Raw genomic sequence first — 26,017 nt, 5'->3', positions numbered from 1 at the left:
GGTCCCGGCCTTGTATACGTCTGAACAAAATCGAATCGAGCGAGACTTAAGCGGTAGAATACTCGAAGTGACAGTCGATCTTATTGACCTGACGAGCAAAGGGCCGCCAAGATTCAATCCGTTGCGAGTTTTCAAGGGCCCTTTTGCGCACAGACATTGGTTCCCCCACTTCACTTGGTGGGCCCCCGCTTTCCCATTGCAAAGTGGAAGGTCAGAATGGTAAGGTATGGACACCTCCACTACTTACCAACGTTTCGCATGACGGGCTGAGCCGCGAAGGCATTCTGCCTGGCATTTGAATCCGACATGGGATGATTTGATGATCTCGGATACCCGTTCAGGTTTCCATTGGGCAAAGAGTTTCCATGTAGACACTCGGCATCACCACACTACCATAACAGTCTACTGCATGCTGCCCCCCTGGTAGTCTTTTAGGTGCATCTTCGAGACAAGGGCTGCGGTACTGCCCTGGTGAGCACCATAGCAGCCCGCCCGTAGAAACATGTTGGTCTCCTCTCCTTTGGTTGGTGCATCATCCGCGCAAGAGATGGGTTGGAAGGATGAAACCGTTTGCCAATATTCTGCAGTGCGGTTCCTGGGTGCCTCTAGCCGCGAGACCGCGCTGTCGAACACTGCCTTGGCAAATGGAAGCAGCCAGTCAGCGAGGATGCAGGATGGTGAGTGCGAAAGGCAAGGGCAGGGTGCGCACTTTGGTAGCCGGAGGAAGGTCGAGAAGAGAGCCCCACGTCGGTGACAGCATTTTTCTGGGCCGAACTCCGCTCCCAGCGCGAGAAAAAAAATTGATGCAGCAAAAAAAGCGTACCTGCCCTGGACAACAGCAATTGAGCATCACAGGTCGCGCCTTCTATATTGTTCCACCATTCGCAACTCGACTCCCCTCACTACGAGTCTACGGTACCTTGATGGTGCCCTCATGCTCAGTTCGCGTCCAAGCTCAACTGCCGCCCTACGCACCAAACCTGAACCCTAGGTACCTTACCTAAGGTCGACCCCAGAAAAACCCAGAGGACGTCAAGACGCACGCACCCCTCGCCGGTTGCCCCAGCCAGAAGCAGGGCCCAGAGACCCAAGGCCATCAAGGTTCTCACCCACGAGCAGCTTGCCTAACATTTCAATCTACTGCCACCTTCCATCCAACTGTTCTCCCTCGACACTCAGACCACCGTCACCCGTCTGACTCGGCCCAAGAATCCAGACTGGCGAGCCCGGCACTGCTTCCGCTCAATTCTCTCCGGCGCTCGTCCACAAAAACCCATTCTTCCTCCGTCGGATCGCCGTGCTCGCCGCTAAGATTCGGGGCTGACCAAGCTTTCGCCCATCCGGACCGGAGCCGCTCTCGTTCACTCAGATCTCTTAGGTCTCCATACCAGAACCCCATACGGTAGCCGCTAGCCAGTCCCCTCCTCGCTACTACCAACACGGTCGGATTATCTTGCCGTACAGTATTTGATTTCCCAACTGCCTTCAGTTTCACACCCCCATCACGTCGCCTTGCTGTTTTTTTTTTTTTTTTTTTTTCTTGTTCTGGGCGACGAGGTGGAAAGACACCAAACATTGGTGCGAGATACCCCCGGAGCGACAGTCTCTTCAATACTCTGATTCTGATATCGATGACGTTTCCCGGACTCCCCTGACTTTACCAAATTCCGAAGCACGCTGCTATGCGCCCTGACCATCACGATTGCCGGAGCGACATGGACGGCCACTTCGGCCACCGGCCTGCAAATCACAGCCAGAGTCAGAGCCAGACCCAGAGCCACAACCATGGCCATCACGGTTCTCTCGACCTCCGTTTTCAGTACTTGATGGACTCTTCCCGTCAACGACACACACCGCTCTCCTCCAGTGCGACACCCCAGGTATCTCCTTCAACGGCAAACGATGGCTCTCGCATACCCACAAACACCACCGTCGGCTACGAATCCCACGATGATCTATGTGTTGATCACTGCGAAGTCCTTGGCCTCTATCAGGGTGGCTCTCAATTCCCGAACCACCGTGGACTTGCAGCCAATTCACTCGGCCACTGGTCACGGCGATACGTAAATGGCCAGGATGCTTTGCTTGATACTCCTCATGTCGACCTATTCGCCCACAACCTACCATCAAACGATTTCATGCCCATGCAGCAATTCGGTGCCTGGTCTCAATGGCAGGATCATCAGAGTCAGCAATCAATGCAAGAGTGCGGAGAGGATTGCCAGTCTAATGCCGAGGACAGTTGCTGCGATAGCGAGTGTGCCATGACTGGCAAATGCACTAACATTGCGTGTGCCAACGGCGAGGACGTCTGCGTGGACCAAAGCTGCCCCGAACGTTCCATGGCTTTCCCCTCCGATCTTGTCGACGGCGCCGCCGCGCTCTTATCCATTAATCATGGGTCTGACATGCTCACTCAGGGCTTCAACTTTAGCAGCATGGGCGGCATGAACAGTATGTGTGGCATGGGCAGTATGGCGAATATGGGTAACATGAACCATATGAACGACATCGGCAGCATGGGTAACATGAACGGCATGGGTGGCATGAGCAACATTAACAACATGAATGGCATGAACAACCCCAATCACTTAAATAGCCTCAATGGTCTTAACCAGAATAGTAAGCCGCCATCATTTTCCGCTTTCCTCTTGTCTGTCGGTGTTAACTCGTCCGCGCTGGTTTAGTGAACCAAGTCATAAACGGCATGAATCAAAGTCTTTCTCGAAATACCCAGCAGACATCTCTGCTGTCTCCAAGCTGGCTTCCGAACCCGTTAGGTAATATCACGAGTCATCTGTTGTCAGCTCACGGAGATGGAGAGTCGTCAAACTGCACCCGGCCCTGTCTGCTAGACGATCCCCAAAATTATCCCAACTGCCATATCCCTGTGTCTTTCAACGCCGCCCAGTTTGGTCAGTACAGCTCTGTGGCTAGCAATTTTCAGGCAAGTCAAGCCTTGCAGCAATGTGGGTTCGAGGCGAGTGATCCCGAGGCGTATATCAGGCACTTCAACACACAACATAGGCCATATTTCACGAATACCGAGCTCAGCAAAAGCAACAACAGTAACGGCCAGCTCGCTTTACCTAACTTGATCCCTGGCTCTGGAGGTGTGCGGAGTAGCAGAACATTGACAGCAACCGAGGCCTTATCCTCATCTCCAGCCACTCCTCTCGACACATCTGATTCGGGAGCATCCATGAACACGCCTTCTCCGCTAACACCGGTGTCGGAGGCAAAGACGCGGGCTCAATCACCCTCCCATACACGCAGCTCATCCGCAGATACGTCGGAAACCAGCTACAGTGATAATATGGATGGAGATAATGACGAACACAAGTGCCTATGGCGGGAGGACAATGGTAAGCTTTGTGCCCAGACTTTCACAGAGGCAGGGGATCTCTTTGACCACGTTTCGAATGTACATATCAAGCATGCATCCAAGGGGAATTATGGTTTTCTCTGCGCCTGGGACGACTGTCCCCGAAGCCACCCTGGCGTGCATGGCTTCCCACAGAGGAGCAAGATCGAGAGGCATATGCAAACGCATATTGGTCGTAAGTGGTTATGCGCCTTGCTATTCACGATCATGTCTAACGAGTACAGATAAACCGCATGTCTGCAAGATCTGCCACAAAGGATTCTCGGCAAAGCAGGCTTTGACTCAGCACATGTACATCCACTCTGATCAAAAGCCGCTGGAATGCAACATCTGCTTCAAGACCTTCAGATATCCTAGTGCCCTCAGTAAGTTTATCCACAAGAGCAGTCCATCTTGCCTACCCATCATTCTGACCAGCATTCTGTTCAGCAATGCACATGCGCGTCCATTCAGGCGAGAAGCCGCTCCAATGCCCCATCTGCGGCAAGAAGTTCAGCGAATCTTCAAACTTGTCCAAGCACAAGCGTACCCACGAGGTCAAGGGTCGTTTCAATTGCAATGTGCGCGGTTGCTGTCGCAACTTTCACCGCCAGGATCAGCTCCGTCGTCACATGAAGACGCACCAGAAGGATGTCGTCGATGGCCGAGTGGTAGACATCTACACTAGCCAACTGCCGCTGCCCGCTGACTTTGATTTCCCATTGAAAGAAGGATCAGCAGATCCTACAGTATTCAGAGATGAGTCTGCTGAGATTGGTGATGAGGGGAGCCATTGAGAAGGCGACCACGAAAACAGGATCACATCTTCTCTAGCTCCGGTGTTCCCGGCGTTTTAGTGATTCTAATCGGGCCTGTCCTTTGCATGGTGTACTCAGGTCAGATGTGGGTTGACAGGTGCTAAACTCTTCGGCTCACTTGAGCAAGGCGCAATTGGCGAATGGGCTACAAAGCGGCGTGGAAAAGTTCCGTTTCGTTTGCTTTTTTTTTTTCTTTTCTTGTTTTCTTCTTCCTCTTCTTCTTTTTCTTCTTCTCCTTCGTTTCGCTCTTTTGGCGTTGCCCTACTCAAGGGCTTTTAACACTGGATTATCTAGGAGGCTGTCATGAGGTTTTTCTTCGGTTCAAGACAAATTTAGCTGGGCTGGTGGTAAAACTTACAACGAGCACAGAGGCAATGAGTGGAGTGGAGGAGGACGTGGCATCCCTTGTACACTGCTGACTACAATCCCGTGGAGGATTCCCCATGATGGGACCTGCTTGCTTGCATCTTGCGCAGGGCGTAAGGTGTAGCGTCGCGGTGACAAAGGAGGAATGGGATGGAAGTCAGTGAGTGGGAGAAGTTGAGAGGAAAGATACCCCAAAACAATCAATCATTTCTCCCCTATTTGTCAAGGATTGTTGTTCTCTTCGGTGGCATCGTCTTCGAACTCTTGCTGAAAACATATTGCTGAGACCGTATTACTATTGATGTGGTGCTTGACACTCGGATACTACATAGTAGTTCGTTACATGATCAAGTTCTTCTTCATTGTATGGATTTTGACAGTCACATAGGGATTTCACCCAGATCACGACTTCATAGCCCTGTTTGATAGTACTGTGGGCACAAAGCCTCTGTAGTTTGACGCCGTTCTAAACGACGTGGACGTATTAGACAGTCGTGATACCTTACGCATGTTGCCCATCGTGCTGAGATGTAACCAGCTTCCGGCGTCCTCCAATTTGCGAAAGAGATATAAAATCGACCGAGATAAGTGGTGTGGTATTTTCGGAAGTATCATCGACAGCATTCATCAGCAACGTAAACCCACCCATTGAGAAACATCAACCTTCACAACAGACAACCCAATATCTGCAGTCCATACAATCCTCAAAATGTGTGGCCAACCAAAACCCAAGTACGAATGTTCCGACTGTTGCACCGAGGTCTCCTCCACTATCGAGAATGTTGACATGCGCAAAGGCAAAAGGCTGTGGCGACTGTGGCAGCACCAGCTCTGACAATGGAGAGGTCAGCAAGATAGCCGACAACACATGCTCGAGTAACGAGGGGAAGAAGGCCGAGGAGATGGTTGCAGCTGCTGTGGTTGTTTATGCATATACATATAAGTAGTCAATATGGGGGTGGGACTCGTACTTTTAGACGGCTGTAGCTATGATAAATCAAGGGGAGGAAGCTGCTTAGGGCGGGGAATGGGAAGCGAGGAGAGGAAAGAGTCTGGGTTAAGTGGATAGGATGGAAGAGTAAAACTAGCATGGAAAGGTGGAATCAATAAATAGATTCAAAACTGGATGTTTGGGATATCAATATGGGAAAGTTGTGTTTTGAAGATGTTGGGAAACTGGGGTAGGTACACTATATCCAGCTCTGTGGATAGTACGGTAGGTACCTCTAGATAGGGTTGACCAGCAAGATAACGTACAAACGCTGATCGAAAGAACGATTACCTATTAACATCAATGGTCCATGCTCGTATAGGATATATAAGAGTGACGCCATGATAGCCACTTGTTTGGGAACTCCAATGATGAGCATTTGTTTCGTGTCGTCGGCTGTGTCTGAACCCTCGATGCAAGGTACTTTCACTCGCTCTTTGATCATCAAGAACCAACTCATCGAGACTATTCTCAATGTGGTAGCTTTAGCATTCGCATGTGCCAATTCATTGTTATCATTGAAATCAATCAACCTTTTTGATCGGTTAGGTCGGCTCTCTATAATCTCTGGAGACTCAGATATTCTCTGGACACTCGTCATTCTTACGTACGCACAATACGATATCCATACAATGTCGACGAGTCAAGCGAAGCGGTTCACACCGTGAACTCGAACTTTATCCTGCTGCCTAAGTATCGGCACTGCTTGCTGCAACTAAACCTGGAAGGAAGGAACATTGTCACAGCAAGCGTGGCTTGGAAACAGTAAATGCTCGAAACAGCTAATGATCAGCGGTTCGTGATCAAGCAACAGCCACGCAGATAGACGCCTCTGACATTATTGTGGGTTCAAGTCCGGCACGTGTCCCGGGCTGAGCAGAGGATTGTGTTGGAGAAGAGCGCAAGAGTGCCGATTTATTCCCGGACTTGGGCCGCCACCACGGCGCTGCGGCACGGCCCCGAACCTTCTCGCTTCCCGTTCCGGTACCAACCACGAAACGGCAGTACCCAAACGGGCAACCGTGCCAAGATTAGGGGAATAACAAAGCATATATAAGTCGCGATCCACCCCCATTCCGTCCGGTAGGGAAACTTGTAATTGATACCAACTTATACCCATCACACCCAACCCACCTTCACAAATTCATAAAGAATCTCCATCGATAATTAGCAACAATGTCGATCGCAGGCATGCCCTACCCCTTCTTCACCGGCGGCCCCGCCTACCGGTCCAAGGTATTGGTTCCATCCGAAGAAATGGACGCCAGAAACTCACGAGAGCCGGATTCACACACCAACTTGATCAGTCCCAGTTTCGATGGACGTACTTTAGCCGGCTCCGACCTGGTCATGGTGACCGCCGCAGAACTAGGCGCCCCTTTCCTCCGCCTTCGTGGCATAACAGCCGCTCATCTCCCACCCCCAGGCACTTCACCGCGCGAGTTGATTCCTTTTCTGACGGCCCTCTTGAGGGAGTCAGTCCCCTTCATCGATTCCGTGGCGCCTAAACCTTCCAACAGACCTCAACCTACTACCAGCCTTGGCACCGCGCGAAGCGAGTGGAAACCTTTGAAAACAAAGTCATCAAAGGTAGACGACAATGGCAACACAGTAGTGTCTCTCTACGAACGCACCCTCTCCGCACCCGAGCTGCGCGCCATCGAGCGCTCGGCCGGCCTTGCCACCAGCAATACGGATGATCCCGAGACATGGGCCTGTCGGCGCAGCGTGCACCGAGACTCAAATGTCCCCGGAGACGGGTCAGCTAGCTGGGGCGAGTTTGTCACTTGCTTCAAGGACAAGCACGTCGAGTGCGAGGAGGCGTTTACCCCGAGCATCGTGGGGACGAGAGTGTTGCGGGACTACGATGTTGCTGGTCTACTACTTGATGATGAGCACGGGGATAGGTACGGAAATCCTACAATGAAACTGGTGGAGGCGAGGCACAAGATTGGGATTAAGCCATTACTCAAGGACCGGGTGTTTACAGTGTTGCAGGTTACCTGTTCGCTGCTCCCTCGGGAAGCTGGAGGTGCTGCTGCAGACTGTGATGAGATTCTGGTCATCAGCATTCCGATGTCAGACATTGAGAACTTTACTACTACTGCGGCAAGTCCCATCAAGGGGAAAAGCAGCAACAAGGAAGAGGATCCGTTTCGAAAAGATTCCATAAAGGGGTCATATGTCAGTGTCGAGCGAATCAGGAAGTTGCCAACAACAGAGAACGAAAGCCAGGCACAGATTGAATGGCTCATGGCAACGGCATCGGACGCCCGAGGCTCGCTTCCTGGATGGGTGCAGACCATGGCGGTACCGGGACAGATAGCTAAGGATGTGACACTGTTTCTGGAATGGGTTGCGAAGGAGCGGGAAAAGAAGGGGGGTTTGGTAGCGTGAAGGGCGGCATTTCAAGTTCTTTCAGCTGTATGTCAAGGCTTGTCAAGTGAGCCGTGTCAAGGAATACGACTTAAAGTTTTTGCGAATGGTGTTTCAATCGACGTACAAGGCTGGTAGCTTACCATTTGTTATGGATGTCTCGTGAATGGCTCCAATTGCATTTGCTCAATCACAATAGAGCCTTGACCTTATCCACAAATCCATACAGCTATTCCCTATCCGCCCAGCTCTGGATGATACCCTCGGGCGTGGCATCATAGTGCTTGAGACTAACCTTGCCAGTAGCCTCGTCCAGATAAGTGTTGGCCTGGACGAACACCTTTCTGGGCTGCTTGTTCTTAAGGACGACATCGCGGACCTTGGTTCCCCAGTATTCCAAGCCGACACCGGACATATCGGTGAAGAACTTGGTACCATTCTCGACATCAGCGGTTGACTTGTAGATGTGGATCTTCTGGAGGAAATCTCCCACAGCTGCGCTAATAGTTAGCCGATAACGTCCTTTATCTCACCACCAACGGGAGCTGACTTACCCTTTCTACCGCTGGTCAGAATCTTGGAGCGATCAAGCTTGATCTTCAAGTCGGATAGATCCTCCTTCTCATACTCAAGCTTGCAGAAGTCATCCTCTGCCTGAAGAAAAGACTTGAGAATGGCAAAGCGAGCCTGGCAATGAGGCTGTCCCCACTTCTGGCTCTTGGGATCCCAGAACTCGACCGAAGTGAGACCAGCCCGTGCCATGCTAAGGTAGGATGCATATAGAACATCACCAGCCTCGCCATCCATATCAACAGTTCCGTCACCGAAGCCGAAAATCTTGAGAGCCTGGAATTCGCAGCTCAAGTGCATCGCAACAAGCTCAGCACGGCATTCTTCGTAAGCGCCAGCAAGGCCACCGAATACGGAACCCCATGTCTGACCGGGCTTGTACCAGGTCGTCACGGGCTTGCCGGTCACGGGGCTAATGGGTGGGTTAGTGTGGTCGAAGTTGTACTCTCCAGGAGAGGTCTCCTGCAGAAGCTTTCCACAGCCGTGACCTAACTCTCTGTCAGTCGTCAAACCCTCAGCGGTGAAGGGACAGATACTGCCATACCAGTAAGCTCATGAAGTCCGACCTGGACCTCAAAGGCGGCATCACGATACTTCTTGTAAACCTCGAGATCACTATCGGCAATGAAGGGAATCTTCTCATCAGGAGCCTTGGCGCTCAAGACGTTACCTGGAATTTGGTCAGACAACGCGGTTCTCCTGATTAAGGCAAATCCCAGAACTTACCCAAACTGACGTTCTTGAAGCCTTCCTGTTGCCTGATATCGTCGTAGTTGGGGCTACAACCGTGTTAGTACCACTCTGAGGCTTTAAATCTCCCGTGTACACATACATGTTGATACCAGCAGGGATACCAGACCCTGTTCCGATTGTTTAGTGCTTCAGTTCATCATTACGCCCCGTTTCGCATTGTGTTACATACCGCAGAAGGTCAAAACCTCAAGAGAGGTAAAATCAGGAGAGAGGAACTTGTCCTTCTCGAACTCCTTGGACCACGGCAGCAGAGGGATCAAACTAGGTGCAGACCTAACCAGCTCTCCGAAAGCACGTGTCCTTTCCTGGTTAACAACTGCTGCGAAGCCCTCCCACTCACCACGAACACCAGCCGGGTCGCGGTAGGTCTCGATGAAGCCGATGTTGCACTCAACCATGGGCCTTGATCGCGGATCCAGTATCTCTGGGAGTCCTTGAAGGCTTCAAGAGAGCCCTCCTCGAAGGACTTGGCATAAGCGGTATGCATCTTTTGTTGAGTCTCGTTCTCCGCGTTCTCGGCCGCCTTCTTGGTGTACTCGGTAATAGCCTTCATCTCGGCCGCATAGTCGCCATAAACTAACTTGATGGTCTTACCCTCAAGAGGGCCCTCGGTGATCTTGTACTCGGAATCCTTGCCAATGTCACCACCCTCGCTGGGGATGGAAGTAACGGCAGAAGCAATCAGAAGCTCAAAGATCCCGTCCTTGGTCTTGCGCAACCTGGTGTTTTCAGGAAGCAAGCCGGCTTTCTGCATCCACTTAGCAACAGCATCGATCTCATCCTTGGTGATATCAGGAGAGTCGGGGTAGTAAGTGGTCAGGTGACCTTGATCCGTAAAGCCAAGGTGCAGAAGGCCGGGCTTGTCAGTCGAGAAGATAGCACCGTTGGTGGCCTTGTAATGCTTCTCGGCCTCGGGAGAAGTGGAAGCCAGGGAAGCAAAGACATTCTCATCGCAGCGGGGGATAAACTTGGAGTCACCAAAGCTCTTATAGTTTCCGCTGTTGCCGAGAAATTGTGCAGCATACTGGAGGAAGGCGTTCAAGCCGGCCTCATCAACGCCGGCCTTCTCAGCCAGAGCCTTCCAGTCGCCTCCAGAGGCCTTGTGCAGAGCAATGATGAAATCATAGATGGACTCAGACTCGGGGGAGACCTGGCGCAGCACGATACGGTTACCAGCAAAGGAAGCCCTAAGTTCAGGTAGACTCGTGTTAGCGAGAAACGGCGGGTGACGATGGTGATGATGTGGAGGGTGTAGGGATTCGAGAGGGTAAAAAGGGGGTTTGTAAACACGCCAACTCCCAGGAGTCCACATTAAAGCTGCATGTAGTGTGCAATTGGCGCTATCTGCACTTACTTGCTGATAAAGTGAGCATAGCGCTTCTGCTTGTCCGTCAGGGCGTCAAAATGCTTCTCGACCTCGAGCCTGACGACCGAAGGCGGGGCATCCGCCAGGTACTGCGAGAGTTCTTGAGCGTCCATAGTGAGGGAACTGCGGAGACTGACACTGAGACTGAAGTTGCGATTCAGGCACAGCTGAGGAATAGAGTTACCGTAGCCTGTAGCGGTGGTGGTGAGTCTATTCCTGGGAAAGGCAGATGCACGTCGGGCTGGCTGGGCCAAAATCGACGATAATCTCAAACTTTGAGATCTGAGGGGTTGAGAGAAGCGCATCTGACTTGAGGCCAGCTAAGCAACCAAGCAAATAAGACGAGACGAACCCAATCTCTCCAGTTGAGCCAATGCAAGTCACGGCTTCTCCAACAGTGTTAAGCACCTTCCGTCTACAAACAAGCCTCTCTTCGTTATCGTTCGATAGAGCGCCCGATAAACATCCCTGCGCACTTGCCTGAACCGTTACGAGCCGACTTTCCAACTGGCTGGCCGTCTCTCCCCCACACTGTGCGACTAGTGCAAGTAGGCAACTGACTTTCTGTTAGAGCGGGGTAAAGAGAGCCGAAGCAGCGAGTGAGAACATCAGGTTCCAGCCTCTTCTGTGCTTCCGTACTTTCACTTCTTCACCAGCCACAGGGCATATGCTGACAACTGACACAACCTGGGACATGACGTGCCGGATCACTCCGCGACCGTCTGCGGCGCTCCGAACTAGACGGAGGCAACGAGCCAACAACCCATCCTCTTGCCCAGTTGATGTTGGATTGGGATTGGATTTTATAGAGCTTCAGATGCAACCTGAAGTCCCACAGCGTCAGCAAGGGCGGGATCCCAAAGAACCTCAAGAAACGATGACCCCCACGCAGGCTGTACACTGCACTACAAAAAATTTAGCGTGTGAGTACAACACGGCAACATTCCGTGACTCCCAAGAAAAATTCTGCGGGACTGGAGGGGCAGATGGGCAGATGTTTCGAAGGAAGTGGAAAACCTCAACGTCGATCACCGTTCTCGCATCACTGAAGAGGGTCTCGGAGAGGAAGGATCTTCTGTGCCTTCAAACGCAGTCTTATCCTCTCGGCAGCGGCGTGACAAGACCAAAAAAACCCACGTCAGGTACAAAGTGTTACTTACAGCTTACAAGCGGAATTCCGGAACGGGACGGGTCGCTGGGCTTTGCCTGAAACTGCGGAAACCTTCAATGTCGTGCTTTTTGGGGAAAAATTCCAACAATTTCTTCCGGACAGGCTTCCGTCGAGCCTCACATCAGCCGCCGAGAGTGTCCGATCTTGATGAAGGCTAGGTGTGTGTCTTCAGCTCTGCAGAGGGGGTATCACCATCCAATCCCATGTCTGCAGAAACAACAGTTCCCACCCGGCGCCCGGCCCCGGGCTCAACGTTTAAGCTCGCGGCTGGACTGCTGAAAACTCGAAAACCTTAGCGCGACCATCCTCATACGCTTTGAGAAGCATGAGCTGTCTTTTCCAGTGTTCGCGAGTCGCCGCGACGTCCACAGTTGGGAGATCGTGATATAGGCGGCTGGCAAGCAGGAGATATCGAAAAGGGCAAATTACGCGAAACTCGCTACGCGGCAAATTTCAGAACTTGCTCTCTGATGCTGCTGAAATTGCTGTCTTTAAGCATCGGGTTACATCTGTGCCTCTTGAGAAAATGTGGTGAGCAAGGCATCAGTGCTGAGTCTCTGTAGCGGGCACGCTGTACGTCCATGGCTATCCGATATCACGAACGACGCCATAGTTGAGCCTGTGTTGAGTGAATCTTACAAGGGAGGTGAGTCTACTGCTTGGTTAGTAACACTGACAACCCCACGTGCTCCTCTATCGTTGCACACTCCTGCACTACGGCGCAGTGTAGCAAGCGGCTCCAGACCAAAAAGCCGCGTGACCATTGAGCAACCGCATCATCTTCAGACATGTCCAGATCTCGGGCACTAACTCTTAGGGTCAAAATGCTACCATGAGTGGAGAGTGAAAATCCAAGGCATTTTCAGCCAATCCTTCGTCCCCCGCATGACTGCTTGGGAAAACATTGCGTTCATCTTGGCATGTGTTTGTGTTACTTGTGCAGCGTGGTACTGTCGGCGGTTTTTTTGAGGCTCGCAACAGTGAAATTCCAAAATCGCCAGCATGCTTCAAACACTGATCAGTATCGGGACACAAAAACGGAAGCCTATGAGCGTAGTTGCTACCTAGCGAGCACGGCACCCCAGTCTGGCCAATGCTACTACATACATAGTACATTGACCGGGAGAGAGATCGCTTTCGGGTTTCCAGCTCCGCGGCACAAAAGTAGTCAACGGCCAATACAATGTGGAGAGCATCTGTTATGCCCAGTTTCGAAACCTTGAACAAGGCGGGGCCAGATTCTTGTCAACAAAAGAGATAGCCGCGGTGTAGATACTGACTTGTTGGCTCGATGCCATCTCCAGCACTCGTGGCCGTTGTTTGCTCCTGTCGGGGAGACTAACATGGGCTTCCGGGCATCCTGCTTTTCACTAGCTGTTCACTAGCAGCAGCCTGGATCTTGGGAAGCTGCTCGGAGTCGGGCGCCACTCTTGGCTACACTGCATGTACACTGAAACCCAAGTGGATCATGATCCCGAGTAGAGTTTGACGGAAATCCGCTCTAGCAAAGTTAGCAGCGCTAAAATTTGAGGGGCATATCGAATACTTTATTCTGTTCCCTTTTGGTGACAGATCAAGACCCTTGCGGTACGTTGTTAGACTTTTGAAATGACCCTCAGGGGTAAGATACACAAGGACGGAAGCGCACCGGGCCCCGAGTGCCTTCCGGTCTTTGTTGAAGCTGAAGGCGGAGTCCAAAGTAAGAGAAAACCAGACGAGTTCCACAGCCTTGTTTTGGGGCCGTCATCAAAATTAAGCAGTGTGGACAGGGATGCGGTAAATCATTGTCACGTCACGAGGGCGAAGAGAAATAGCACCAAGGGATATTCATAGTATCTGGGATACGGATCGTTGAAGCCGTTTCTCCTGCTGCACTTTGCCAACCACTGACCGCTGTTCATGGTGACTGCGCATTGTTGTTTGATGGATGGTGAAGTGTGATTCCGAATGGACCTTGATGGTTCGATTTTCCTTTTTTCTCGTGCTGCAGTGGCATTTGTTCGGTGAAGTCGGAGAGGCAACTCAGCAAACAGAGAAAAAGGAAGCTCTGAACGAAGCCAGAGGTCGGCAAAAGTAAATGAGAAAACGATTGGTCCGCCGCCGAGCCATGATGTAACCGGAGCTGCCGGGTTCGTTTGATACATTTCAGACGGTTCCTACCCGTATCCCATGTTTGCGCAAGGGACGGAATTTCTGGGCATGTTCCCCGACCTTAAACATGAGCCACAACAAGCCACCTACTGCGTAGGATCAGAACCCCCAAAGGGAAAACCACCATAAAAAAGTCCATGATGAGGTATTATGCGAATGTATGATCACCACCAAGGTCCCCGCCTCCAATAAGTCATTCCCACACAAGTTGTCTTTGGAAAACCACACGAAGGTCAACATTAAGTGAATTCAAGTGGACAACGACGTTCGACTTTTTAACATTGACGCACACCATCATGACGTTTCCCCCCCTTTTTCTTGAGGCCAGGCAATTCGTTTTGCCCTGTGTCACCATTTCCAAATGGCCGTGAAACAGAGTCCACTGGCCAATGTCATCGGCTCTCGCTTATGCGTGAACCCCCAACTTTCGTCGACCGAATCTCGCCCTGCTCGCAAATGCTGCCCCCCACGCTACGGTAACAACGTGGAGGGATTTTCCAAAGCGTACCCCAGTTGTCCTGCAAGCACTGGACCTCCACGCCAGCAGCGTATCCATCAGCGCGGGTATGTACGCACTACGCAGTCGGGTACTTCGTGTTGGTGTGTACATATGATGGGCAAGTTTGATGAGGTGGGGTAAGTACAATACGCATATTGTCTGTGCAGAAAAGTACTTGATGCAGGGGAGTTTTTTACCTTCGCTCCAAACCATAGTACAGTAGCGTAAGAAGGTACCTCCTTCCATCCCCCACTCCCCCCCTTTCCCTTGGTCAGCTGGTCCGATCGTGCTTTTGCACTTTGAATTCGTTGCATAAGATTTTTTGCTCTCTTTCTTGCCGCTGGCCCACCCTCTCATGGTGGTTATTGCCCGTGTTACAAGGCTGCAATCTCTTCCAGATGAGGTTCATGCGACGCACCATCAATCCTCATCATTGAAACATTACAAAACATTGGAAAAAAAAATTTAGAAAAAAATAGCACGGCATGGCCGCTGGATCGAACAGGTTACCTGTGACGTTGCGGGTCTCTAACGTTTCGACGACAGATGATGATCATCCCCATCGTCTCGCCATGATCCATCCACTTTATCAGCTTCCTAAACCACTGGGCCCCGTCACCGACAGCACTCCGGCACGTCCGATCCTGTCCCGCCGTGAGCATTCTAGAGTCTGTACACCAACAACACCAAAACCCCTTTCCGGGCGCACTGCAAGCATAGGGCATCAAATCGTGAGACCAACATGTCCTCAAGCTCCAGGCTCCGCCATGCCGGCCCGTCCAGGGCATGTATTTTGCTTGGTTCCGATTCCCGCTCGGGAGGGAGCATGGATTGCCGAGTTCGACAGAATTCCGCGTGTTTGGGGCTTGTTTCATGGATCACCCCGCTGATTGACGCTTGGCAGGTAGCCATGTCTGATTCCAGGGCGGCGGGCAGGTTGCTTGATGCCCAGTTTGCCAACGTGCCTGTCCTCCAGTGGTTGGCTGCCCTGGAGCCGCCAGCCGAAGCCCCGGGTTTCGTTCCCAAAATCCCACGATGTCCATGTCCATAGTGTACACAGTAGAGAGTTGGAACTGACTGTAAGCTCCGAGAGTTCGGGAAGTGTTGGCACGCAGTCGGCACCTCACGAGCAGAGGCAACCACCACGTCTTTCCCCAGAGCTACCTATCTTTACACACTGGGAGATGACAACAGAGAAATTTGTAATGCCCCGTACAAGGATTTTGCACCGTCAAGATGATCCGAAGCATCAAGTGTGGAAAGCGTCAAGATCAAACGTTTGAGTGCAAGAATGTTTGACGCCGGCATCGGTATCCCAGCCTGCAAAATTACTATGGGCCAGAATAGAAGCAGCGAAAAAATGTTGTGTTGCTTCTAGAAGTCGGCCATCTTGCATTCTTCCCCACAACACATCCACCAATTTGATCCCCACGCTTTTTTCCAACAGAGCCTGCGCCCAAAATTCCAGATGAGCACGCGAGGTACTGTAGTGTACACTTACATGTCGTTGGAGACCTCCAGCTACAAGACAAGTACCCTAGACTCACACCCTTCCATACTCTTGGGGAGTGTCGCCGCCATGGCTTGGTAGCAAGTTCGCGCAGTCACTAATATTGTCAGCTAGAGAACCAATAGGATGATTCTCTTAGTGAACCTTTTCAACCTGCCAAGCGGCCCTCGAGTTAGATGAAGCAAGCAACAACAGGAACATGTACTCCAAGTACTCGCTTGTACCGTCTTTCCTCAACCTTGTACCTTGTTGGACTCCACTTGCTGCAGCCGCGAGTTGGGTTTTTTGGGGGGGAGGGGTGTGGGATGAGTCCTTTGTCCGCTTGCAGTCCCAGGCCAGAGGGCCCTCCCTAGTCACCCAGCGGAAGTTGAGGATTTGCGTCAGATCGTGTACATACAGTGTACCCCAGCCCAGCTTGTCACCTGGCCAGTTTTATAGAGCCGGGGTGGAATACCTTGGAGGGTGATGGCAACAGGGTATGTGTAGGATTTACACTCTTGTGTCTCGCTGCACTCAGATGTATATAAGCACACGCACCGGCATCTGTCCGTCCCCCATTCCGGCTGATACTCTTTGTCTCTTGAAATCTCTCGATCTTCGCTTTTTGCAGTTGTCATATCTAACGCATAGCATGGCATTATTCCTCTTCAAGCTGTAACTCCAAAGACGTTGGCTTGCAACCCTGAAGCATCGACATTGTGCCGATACACCATCACTGACTGGCATTTATATACCCAACTCGACGCCCCATTCGATCCCATTCAACTATTACGAATAACAAATCACTTGCGCTCGGTCACCACCCCCAACAACACATATAACTCAAAATGCTTTCGTACAATACCCCTATTCCTGTGAACGGGCAGAACGCTGGACCGACCGCCGGCATGTCAGCGCGACCCCCATTTAAGACAGTCGGAAACAACGGGTCTGCCAATGGAGTGTCATCCAATGATGCGGTGTCGGGAACAGGACGACACGCTCCCGAGGAGCAGCATATCTGGCTAGTCACCGGACCTGCTGGATGCGGCAAGAGTACCGTGGCAAGATACCTAGCGGAATCTCTACATTGGCCTTATATTGAGGGTGACGAGGTATGTCATGATGCCCTTCCCTCTGTGGTGTTATCCCAACTAACAAAGTCACAAAGTTTCACCCACCAGCCAATATCGAAAAGATGAGCGCCGGTATCCCCCTTACCGATGCGGACCGCTGGGATTGGCTCACAGCTCTGCGCGAGGCATCAATTCGAACTCTTGATCAGGGCAATAGCGGCGTAGTTTTGACGTGCTCTGCGCTGAAGCGCAAGTACCGTGATGTCATCAGAGTGGCCCCCTACTTCACCCCGAATCTTCACCTTCACTTTATCTACCTCGATGCGTCCGAGGAGATCCTCCTTCAAAGAGTCCTCGCTCGCCAAAACCATTATATGGGCGCCAACATGGTCCACAGCCAGTTTGAGGCTCTCGAGCCACCAACGCCTGCCGAGACGGACGTGATCCGCATTGACGTGAGCCGTCCTGCCGACATGGTTATGGCAGATGCCCTGAACCAGGTTCTTCATACAATTGATGGAATCCAAAAGGACCAATCGCAATGACGGCTTCGATGACCTGCACCGGGGGTCCAAGGAATGGGGGAAAAGGAGATACGATGCACAACACCTGCATATGGCGCTAAGCCCTCGAGGTTCCTGAGCGGCCTGTTTGCCCCACCGTGGCATGGCATTATCTTGGGAGTTTGCTTTTTCATGTTGGAAGCTGTTTGGGCGTTTTGTTTCAGGTCATGGCTTTTTTGGTTTGTTGATTTTTCTTTTTCTTCTTCTCAACAGGCGTACTTGCTTCGGATGGAGTCAAAGGATATGGGCAGGGGAGATTCGCGTACTGGAAGCGGATTTTGGTCACTTTTGCTAGCAACGCAGAGCATGGCAATTCGCCGAAGCTCTGCATTTTTGTTTCCGGTTGGCGTTGGTGGGATGCTTTGCAAACAAGCAAGCAGGAGCAATTAGTCTATTGTTATCACGGAGGAATAGCAATTTTTCGGGACGGGTGTGTTCCCCATGCATCTTTTTGGGGAAGCGATGGCGAGGAGTAAGTACCGTAAGGGTATGGCTTGGTTCAAGGAGGTAAACAAGCACAAAAAGACATAAATGTTGGTTCATGAACGGTGGATGTATTGTTTGCCTCCCAGTGTTTCCTCTACTGCTTCTCTCATGCATCGGTCCGCATGCGAGCCCGTTGCCTTGATCATTCCACAGTTGACAGTTCCGCATTTGCAGAAGCATGCAACAGGCAGACGAAAGACTCGTGCTACCAGGACTGACAAGCGTGGTACACAAGGCAAGTCATCTCAAGGCAGATTAACTCAATGTGGAATATAGGCAAGTCAAATTACAAAGCAATTTTGGAGTCAATTCTGACAAGGAAACGCAGATCAGACCCCTGGCTTGCTTGTGTGCTACCTACGCTGGGGACTGATTGTTGGAGAGACATACTGTGTATGTGTTAATGCGCATCCACATCACGACCTCACATCGTCCCTAGAGTTCGTCGCAATGAATTGTATCTAGTTATTGTTATCAGGCAGTTTTAAAATGAATCTTTATACTCTCTATTCCCATTTTTCTACCATTTTAGATCAACTAACCTTGTTTTCAACCACACTGTAACTACTTGAACATACCCAGAAAGCGAGGATGCTGCCTCATGACTGATACATTGTGCTACTGGGTCCCAAAGCGGTCACTCGCAGTCGACATTGCAGCAGGATTTGGTTTAAGCCTTGGATGAATACAATCCCGAAATGATGCGTGTTGGATTGGAACATTGATACAGCATGACATTGCAGAACAAGGTATATTACATGAAGCTGATCGTCAACTTCTTCCTCATTCCCCGTGCCAGTCATCGCAGTAGAAGCCTATGCCATTCCCACGAACAATCCGGCAACCCATTATAAACGCTTCATCCTTGGTCTCAGCCAGTTAACCAAGCACCGCAGTGACTATACCTTCCACACATCCGTCCCATGATTATGGGTGATAAGCAGGCTTAGGATCAACCACATACGGCGGTGGCGGCTCAACCCAACCGCCATTCCCATCCGGCACCGCCACGTCGTCCATGGGAATCGCTTCACCCCCTCCTCCTCCGGTTCCCCCTTCTGTTACTCCTTGTCCCTGTCCGTGGCCCTGGCCCTGTCTCTGGCCAGCCCCAAAACCTCTTCCAGCAGCAGCCCCAACATTACTAGAGCCTCGTGCTCTGCGCCCAGTAGCACGCTCCTCAGCTTGCAACATTTCCCGTACCGTCTGCTGATGCTCTTTAAGCTTCTTCTTGCGTGTCCAGCGTGGTACAAAGACGGCGAAGAAGAGGGAAATGGAGAGGAGGAAGGTGAGAAGGACGGCTAGGGTTATTATGTTGGCTTTTGGGAACTTCTCTCGTTTGGTGATGGGGTGGAGGTTGAGGTTGTCATGAGAGGTGGGGAGACTCGTCCTTGGGGAGAGCGCGATTGGTGCCATTTGTTTTGTCTTGTCTCCCTTTCCTTTCCGTGTCTTCTCTTGGTATTTGGAAGTGTGTATCCGAAAGGTGACGCTATTCGTGCTCTTCTACGCTTGTTCGTTTGTGAAATCTTGGTGGTGAAAAAAAATTGGAAGGGGTGAAAAGATGTGGTTCGATGTTTGTCCTCGCTCTCTCTCAAGGCCCCTGTGTGTCGAGTAATACACCGATAAACGGAGCGTGGAACGTGGAAATAGGTAAGTTGATCGAATGAGCTGTGAGTTATTGTTGGTTTTTCTCATCCCTTGATCCGCTTTGCGTGCCAATGTCCTAACTTTGTATTTAAATCCGTCCGCCTTGCGCAAAACCGTCCAGGCTATGCTGTCCTTCTTGCCTCCTTTTCTGGCGTTTTCGTTGTCCGAAGATGACATTCTTTTCCAACAGCGGGATCGCCAGCCAGGCGAATAAAAGGCTGAGGGAAAGCCTTTGGACAGGAACATGTAAGTCTGGTTAGCACAGCCTCACTTGGGCAGCATTCGGTTACCTGTTTCGCTGTTTCGTGATGACTGATCTGGGCGCCAAGAGGTTTCCTTTCGTTTCGCCCTTCGTCGCTCTTGCCTACTATGTATATCGATCAAATGCAGAAAGTCTTGTGACTCTGCCGCAAGACAGTGAATGGGCAGCCGAGCCGTCAACGAGAGTAAGAAGGGTATGCGATTGGATAATTCGGATTGGGGTATTTGAAATAGCCCCAGATGTCCGGATGCAACGGACAACGAGCAAGATATCGAACCGTTCATCAATGGCAATTTGCTGATGCTCACACTTGGGCGGCTAACACCCGTAGAGAAGAACCCGGCGAGTTACAACCGCCCCGGCCATCGTAAGAGAAGAGCGAATGTCGAGAGGCTTGTGTGACACGAGAAGCGATCTCGAGGGCTTGCGGGTAAAATGTGAGCGCGGGTCGAGTTGCACAAAATTCTCTCATTCTCACATTGTCGGCAAGATATATTTTTCTCTTCGCCTTGATGGTTCAGGATAGATCAGTCACCCCTTTTGGCCATTCCATACCTTGATCGAACCCCGCGTAAGCTATCGGAATAGTATAACCGAGGGAATCTTCAACTCGTCGATGAACTCCAGTCGCACTCGATGATGGCCTCATCCAAAGCTTTCAAAGTCACTGTTGAAATGAGAGAAGAAAAAAAAGCCCGCATGTTTCCTTGCTATCACACAGGACCAAATGATGCTACCCCCCTCCAGACCCCTTCCATTCATTCATTTCATCCTTATGTTTTCTTGTTGTTACTTGTCTCACCCACCATCACTACACACTACGACCACCCCACGCCCGAACCCATTCCGTCCCTCCGTCCATATCCAAATGTGGACATAACTTCCCGCTCAGGCTGACTAGATGGCAAGTCTGCAATGAGTGCGTAGCCAAAAAAAAAAAAGCGTCGCACAGCTTAGCCAATCTCTTGGCTCGACAGCAACTATGTCCCGAATAAGAAGTCATTACCAAGCAACGAGCTGGGAACGAATGAGATGCCGATGACCGAGTTACCCCTCCTTCGTTCCTTCCTAAGAAGTGGTATGTATAGGAACAAAAAAAAAAAAGAAGAAAAAAAAAGAAGTATGACTACCTAGAGGCGATACAGATTCTACATCCAAGATTTTCGGCTTGGCTCGTCTATACTATACACATACGTTTGTAGGTATGGCGGATATACTTAGCGTTAAAGTATTGTCAATTTGAAGCTCTGTACGTGACTCTTTAGGTTAGATTACACTAGGTACCAGGAGGTACTTGGCGACTACAAGAATGTTACCTCTTGGTACGTCTTAGTATGTCTGCTGTAATATCTTCCAGGTTGTCGGTTGCTTGATCCGGCGGGCGGCCATTTATCATTGTATCTTTTTAAAATATCTTCTCCTTATTCTTTCTTCTCCGTTCTTGGCATGGACAGTACGAGGAGAAGAGGAATCCGATGGAGATACAGGTTTCCTTCACGCACATTTCTGTCCTGATGAAGAAGTAAGAATAAAGAAGGAGAACAAAATACAATGAGGGGCAATGTTTCTGGGTGAAACATCCCAATTAACACTCGAGCTGAAGGAACGGTTCAAGAGTTCCTCATGCGATCACTTGCTCCAGGTTATGGAGAGTGTTTTCAGCTTAAACTTGGGCGCGGATGCGAGAAGGAGGATGCGCCGAAAACAAAAAGGTATCGACCAACTTAGAACACACATCGCAATCATGTGCCTTTGATGAAGTTGCGAACACTATTTGCGGGACAGATTGGACACAAATCTTGGACAAGATCGCATAGTGATTGGACTTGGAAATTGAACATAAAAGTACCTGGGCCGCCCCGCATTTGAATCTTGAATTTCAATTGTCATAAGCAAAACTTGTCTACATGAAAGAATATGTACAGTGTATAGTATTGATGCGCTAAGGGGTACTCGGATAATAAAAGCAAATAGAGACAAAGTAACTGGAGACGCTGGGTTGCGAGCTCTACTAGTGTATATTCTCCAACCGATGCCAAATAACATCACCTGAGGTGCATAACCATAACATCAGGCTCCTCAACAATCGTCCTCACCACGTCCGCCGCCCTAGCCATAGTCGCCCCGTCAATCACGCGGTGGTCAGCACTCCAACTGAAGTTGCAGATCTGTCTTCGCAAAATCTTGTCTTCCTCCCCAGGCACCGTCGAGAATGCCGGGACAGTTCGCATGCGACCGATGCCGAGAATGGCCACCTCCCGATCTACTATCACCGGGGACAGGTACGTGCCTCCGATGCTACCAATGTTGCTGACGGTGATCGTACCCCCAGACATGTCCTGGGGCGACAGCTTGCCGGCCACGGCTAGAGACTGTAAGCGGGCCAGCTCGGCGGCAATGCTCAGGATGTTGAGGCTTCCGACGTTCTTGATGACGGGCACGAGCAAGCCGGAAGGTGTGTCCATTGCGACACCAATGTTGTGCTGGCTGCGCATGACGAGGGATGGCTTGCCATTGCTGTTGCTATCGAGCTCGACACGAGCATTGAGGACGGGGTACTTGTAAAGAGCCATGCTAACGGCCTTGATGATGAAGGGGAGATAAGACAGTTTGCTGACCTGGCCCTCGGGAAGGCCAGACTTGGAGAGAACCCGGTTGAGGCGCGTGCGCAACTCGACTAGGGGGGTGAAATCGACTTCGTCAGCATAGAGGAAGTGTGGGATGGTTAGTGACCGGGTCATGGACTTGAACATCATCTCCTGCGTCCTTGTAAGAGGCACCGAAGTTTCCTTTTGAGGGCCGGGTATCGTGGCGTCTGGGGATGAGAACGCGCTCGCGGCGGTAGCAGCAGCAGCAGCAGCAGCAGCGGTCACGCCTGGCGAGGTTGGCGTGGCAGCAGATGGGTAGAGTGTTGGCGCAGAGTCCCTAGCTTGTACAAACTTGTAGACATCCTCCTTGAGCACCCGTCCATCCTTGCCTGTCCCAGGTATCTGAGTGATGTCTACGCTCAGCTCCCTCGCCAAGTGCCTAACAGCTGGAGTTGCCAACGACGCGTGCTTGCCCGTCTGCTTCGTCACTGGCGCGTGCGAGGGTGTTGTTGGCGTTTGTCGTGCCCACGGTGCCTCGATAAATGACTGTTTAAGTTCAGGGGCAACAGCTTGTGGTGTAGATGTCGAGATAGCCTCCCCCTTGATTGCCTGCTGTCCTTCCAGGGCCGAAACAGGCTCAGGCGGAGTCAAAGCTTCCACCTCCTTGCTCTCCGGACCGGCCTCAATGTCGATATCAACAAAGGGCTTTCCCACCTTGGCCATTTCGCCCGCTTCGTAGTAGAGTTTTTTGACTACACCGGCAAAGCGACTGGTAATTTCAACAGAAGCCTTGTCACTCTGGACTTCACACAGCTGCGAGAACTCCTCGACTCGGGCGCCAGGCTCGACGAACCATTGGATGACTTCGCACTCGACAATTCCTAGCAAAAGCCGTTAGCGCGAAGTCATGGAGAAGGTGGACCGAGGACCACTGGCTCTGGACGTACCCTCTCCAATATCGGCAAGGAGGACCGGCTTAATGACTTGGAGGTCTCTCGTGGCATGGAACGCTCTTCTCGTAGAGGGTAACTGTTGAGCTAGAGCAGACGACCTCGAGTTTCCGGGAAGAGGGCGAGTAGGCGACGAAGTCGTAGATGGGGTTATGATGGACGTCGCAGTCGGCGCAACCCTGCTCAGTCCCCTCCGACTAAGACGCGACACTTCGTGCCGGCCAACGGCGCGGGAGCTCTGCCGCAAGAACATGTTCTTCATGATGCAGACAAGTCGTTTGAAACGAAAGATCCAAGCGCAGAGTTTGTTTATTTCGAAAAGAGACTGGAAGGGATCTCGCAGCTCGAGGGATCACATCTGGCCCACGACCAGAAAAAAGTAAAAACATGTCTCCAATACTTTCCGATAACTCTACCGCGACTTGCCGCTTTCTGTGTCTAATACTTTAGCAAAGGAAAGGATACGACGGGTGTCTTTACCCCAATCAACGTCCTCAATCGATCCAGCGGGGTGGCTTGCTACGGCTTACAGCCTTCAACTGACGTTCGGCCGAGAGAACCTTGAAGGCTTGGTCGGGAATAATCCCCGCGGATAACCGAACCCCAACTTCTATCATATCTACATGCGTACAGTACGGCAAGGCACAATGCACCCCATTGGTTGCGTTCCTGCCCCCCGCTGTTTCGGCCTGTGCCCCAGAAAGCCGTTCGGCTTGACCCCAAACTGTGTGCCCTGGTCCAGAGCGTGGGGTCAATTGATGCTCTTGGTGGGGCAGATTGCTTGGCGCGTGGAAATTTCGAGGGACAGGCGCGCGGGTTAGACAGACTGACATCAGAAGGACCGTGACAGGAGTTCTGGGAGAACCTTGAGAGCCAAAAACATCACGAATCAATACGTCGTCACGCCGCACATCATGCTCAGCCGCGCAACAATAAGAGCTCGGTCGACAGCCGGCGCCTGCCTCCTATGCCAATGGAGGTCGTTCAGTGTGTCATATCAGAGGCTTGCCAATAAGACACCATCACCCCAGACCACCAAACCGTCGACACCACCATCGACACCAGCTCCGGCCCCCGATGCTGCTTCGAAAGATGCCGCTTCGGCGACTCCCGTGTCGCCCATCGAATCCCTCAGAGAATCCGGCCCTCTAGCCAATGCGCCCAGAGCCTACGGCAAGGCGCTCGATACCTTCACGCCAACCCACTTGTCAAGGCCCATTGGCATGCACAACCCCCCAAATCCCGGAGAAAACACAGGCATCGATACGCGCACACTCCAGCAGAAGAGGGATGACTTCGTCAACTATGAGAAGCATCTGAAGAAGCGAGAGATGCTGTGAGAACCCATCCCGACATTGGCCATGTATCTTCATCCTCCTCCCAGCTTCTTGACTAATTAGCGCTATGACATTAGCAAATCCAAAATCTCCCGCCCCTACTTCCGCGACTGGCGCAACATGCAGTTTCACAAGGGCAAGACCTTCCTCGCGCCGCCACGTCTCTTCAAAGCCGACCTTTCCCTGTACTTTCCCAACTTGCATGGCCGGACCCTCGCCAAGGACGATGCGGCCAAGGTCGCCGACACCACACCTCTCCTAGAAGGCCACTGCTCCGTCGTCACCGTCTTCAGCAGCATGTGGGCCGAGAACCAGATCCGTACCTTTGTCTCTCCTGAAGCCAACCCAGTCCTACAGTCGGTCCTGAAGCAGAGCGGTGGGCGCGCGCAATTGGTGCAGATCAATATTGAAGAGGACGCCATGAAGGCGTGGCTGGTCAGACTGTTTATGGGCTCGCTGCGCAAGAAGGTGGATGAGGACGACTGGAAGAGGTATTTCTTGGTCACAAAGGGGATCACGGACGAGATTCGGGAGTCAATTGGTTTGCTAAACAGCAAGGTCGGCTACACGTATCTGGTGGATCATAACTGCCGGATTCGATGGGCGGGCAGTGGTGATGCGGAGGGAGATGAGAAGGAAGGCCTGATTAAGGGCGTCCAGAGGATTTTGGACGAGATGACCAAGGAGGGTGTTGGGAAGAACTATGTGCGGAAGACAGCGGCTGTCCCTGAGTTGAAGGCAGAAGGGGCTGTTGCGGCGCAATAGGCGACCCGGAATGCCTAGGCGTAAACATGCATTGAGATGATATGGGTGACAAAGTCTCCATTGCCCAGCTGACGTGTCACAGAGCTTTTGCTGGAACAGAAAAACAAGAACTCGATAAGCTCAAGGCTTCTGAACATCAAATTCCCGCTATAGGGAAGCTGATTGAGCTTACGAGCAAGCAAGCCGGCTCATCGGGGGCTGAGATGGGCACATTTCAAATGCCACGGACGAACGGGGAAATTCTGGTCTGTTCTGGTCTAGAGCAGATGCGTTCACGAGCCATGCCTAACCGACAAGAATGCCGTGGACTTTCTCTTGGGTTTGTAAATTATATTATCATTTTGTAAAATCACTTTCACACTTGCTTGCCTCGCAACGCCCCTGAACGCCGTAATCCCCGCCATGCTTCCCGTCAAAGTACGAAAGCCCGAC

The 26,017-nt window shown here is 51.5% G+C and overlaps 9 protein-coding genes across 9 annotated transcripts; 5 read left to right on the top strand and 4 right to left on the bottom strand.

The window, feature by feature from the left end:
• Positions 1–1,715: 1,715 nt before the first annotated feature.
• On the top strand, positions 1,716–4,161 carry NEUTE1DRAFT_150384 (uncharacterized protein; the record flags this gene model as incomplete). Its single annotated transcript, XM_009858284.1, has 4 exons — positions 1,716–2,622; positions 2,688–3,560; positions 3,610–3,750; positions 3,815–4,161. The coding sequence occupies 4 exons, from the start codon at positions 1,716–1,718 to the stop codon at positions 4,159–4,161; spliced, it is 2,268 nt and encodes a 755-aa protein (XP_009856586.1).
• A 2,554-nt stretch (positions 4,162–6,715) lies between these two features.
• Positions 6,716–7,936, top strand: NEUTE1DRAFT_133478 (uncharacterized protein; the record flags this gene model as incomplete). The annotated part of the gene is made up of 1 exon (XM_009858283.1): positions 6,716–7,936. One exon carries the CDS (start codon positions 6,716–6,718, stop codon positions 7,934–7,936), a length of 1,221 nt encoding a protein of 406 aa, XP_009856585.1.
• Positions 7,937–8,012: 76 nt separating this feature from the next.
• NEUTE1DRAFT_126368 (uncharacterized protein) lies at positions 8,013–10,717 on the bottom strand (the record flags this gene model as incomplete). The annotated part of the gene is made up of 8 exons (XM_009858282.1): positions 8,013–8,410; positions 8,470–8,973; positions 9,030–9,155; positions 9,212–9,264; positions 9,318–9,345; positions 9,408–9,640; positions 9,706–10,425; positions 10,593–10,717. The coding sequence occupies 8 exons, from the start codon at positions 10,715–10,717 to the stop codon at positions 8,145–8,147; spliced, it is 2,055 nt and encodes a 684-aa protein (XP_009856584.1).
• Positions 10,718–16,750: 6,033 nt separating this feature from the next.
• NEUTE1DRAFT_150381 (uncharacterized protein) lies at positions 16,751–17,574 on the top strand (the record flags this gene model as incomplete). Its single annotated transcript, XM_009858281.1, has 2 exons — positions 16,751–17,029; positions 17,086–17,574. The coding sequence occupies 2 exons, from the start codon at positions 16,763–16,765 to the stop codon at positions 17,533–17,535; spliced, it is 717 nt and encodes a 238-aa protein (XP_009856583.1).
• Positions 17,575–17,586: 12 nt separating this feature from the next.
• NEUTE1DRAFT_119014 (uncharacterized protein) lies at positions 17,587–17,967 on the bottom strand (the record flags this gene model as incomplete). The annotated part of the gene is made up of 1 exon (XM_009858280.1): positions 17,587–17,967. One exon carries the CDS (start codon positions 17,882–17,884, stop codon positions 17,714–17,716), a length of 171 nt encoding a protein of 56 aa, XP_009856582.1.
• Positions 17,968–18,781: 814 nt separating this feature from the next.
• Positions 18,782–19,452, bottom strand: NEUTE1DRAFT_73106 (uncharacterized protein; the record flags this gene model as incomplete). The annotated part of the gene is made up of 1 exon (XM_009858279.1): positions 18,782–19,452. The coding sequence occupies one exon, from the start codon at positions 19,450–19,452 to the stop codon at positions 18,967–18,969; it is 486 nt and encodes a 161-aa protein (XP_009856581.1).
• Positions 19,453–19,991: 539 nt separating this feature from the next.
• On the top strand, positions 19,992–21,318 carry NEUTE1DRAFT_114832 (uncharacterized protein; the record flags this gene model as incomplete). The annotated part of the gene is made up of 6 exons (XM_009858278.1): positions 19,992–20,129; positions 20,179–20,312; positions 20,923–21,023; positions 21,091–21,139; positions 21,211–21,267; positions 21,303–21,318. The coding sequence occupies 6 exons, from the start codon at positions 19,992–19,994 to the stop codon at positions 21,316–21,318; spliced, it is 495 nt and encodes a 164-aa protein (XP_009856580.1).
• A 672-nt stretch (positions 21,319–21,990) lies between these two features.
• NEUTE1DRAFT_91800 (uncharacterized protein) lies at positions 21,991–23,745 on the bottom strand (the record flags this gene model as incomplete). Its single annotated transcript, XM_009858277.1, has 2 exons — positions 21,991–23,414; positions 23,481–23,745. The coding sequence occupies 2 exons, from the start codon at positions 23,743–23,745 to the stop codon at positions 21,991–21,993; spliced, it is 1,689 nt and encodes a 562-aa protein (XP_009856579.1).
• Positions 23,746–24,368: 623 nt separating this feature from the next.
• NEUTE1DRAFT_126363 (uncharacterized protein) lies at positions 24,369–25,655 on the top strand (the record flags this gene model as incomplete). The annotated part of the gene is made up of 2 exons (XM_009858276.1): positions 24,369–24,819; positions 24,898–25,655. The coding sequence occupies 2 exons, from the start codon at positions 24,398–24,400 to the stop codon at positions 25,583–25,585; spliced, it is 1,110 nt and encodes a 369-aa protein (XP_009856578.1).
• Between the last annotated feature and the right edge of the window lie 362 nt (positions 25,656–26,017).

This window comes from Neurospora tetrasperma (assembly GCF_000213175.1).
Source record: "Neurospora tetrasperma FGSC 2508 unplaced genomic scaffold NEUTE1scaffold_81, whole genome shotgun sequence".
NCBI classification, from domain to species: Eukaryota; Fungi; Ascomycota; class Sordariomycetes; order Sordariales; family Sordariaceae; genus Neurospora; species Neurospora tetrasperma.
The sequence above is the reverse complement of the archived record's forward strand: the minus strand, read 5'-3'. Positions and strand labels throughout refer to the sequence as shown.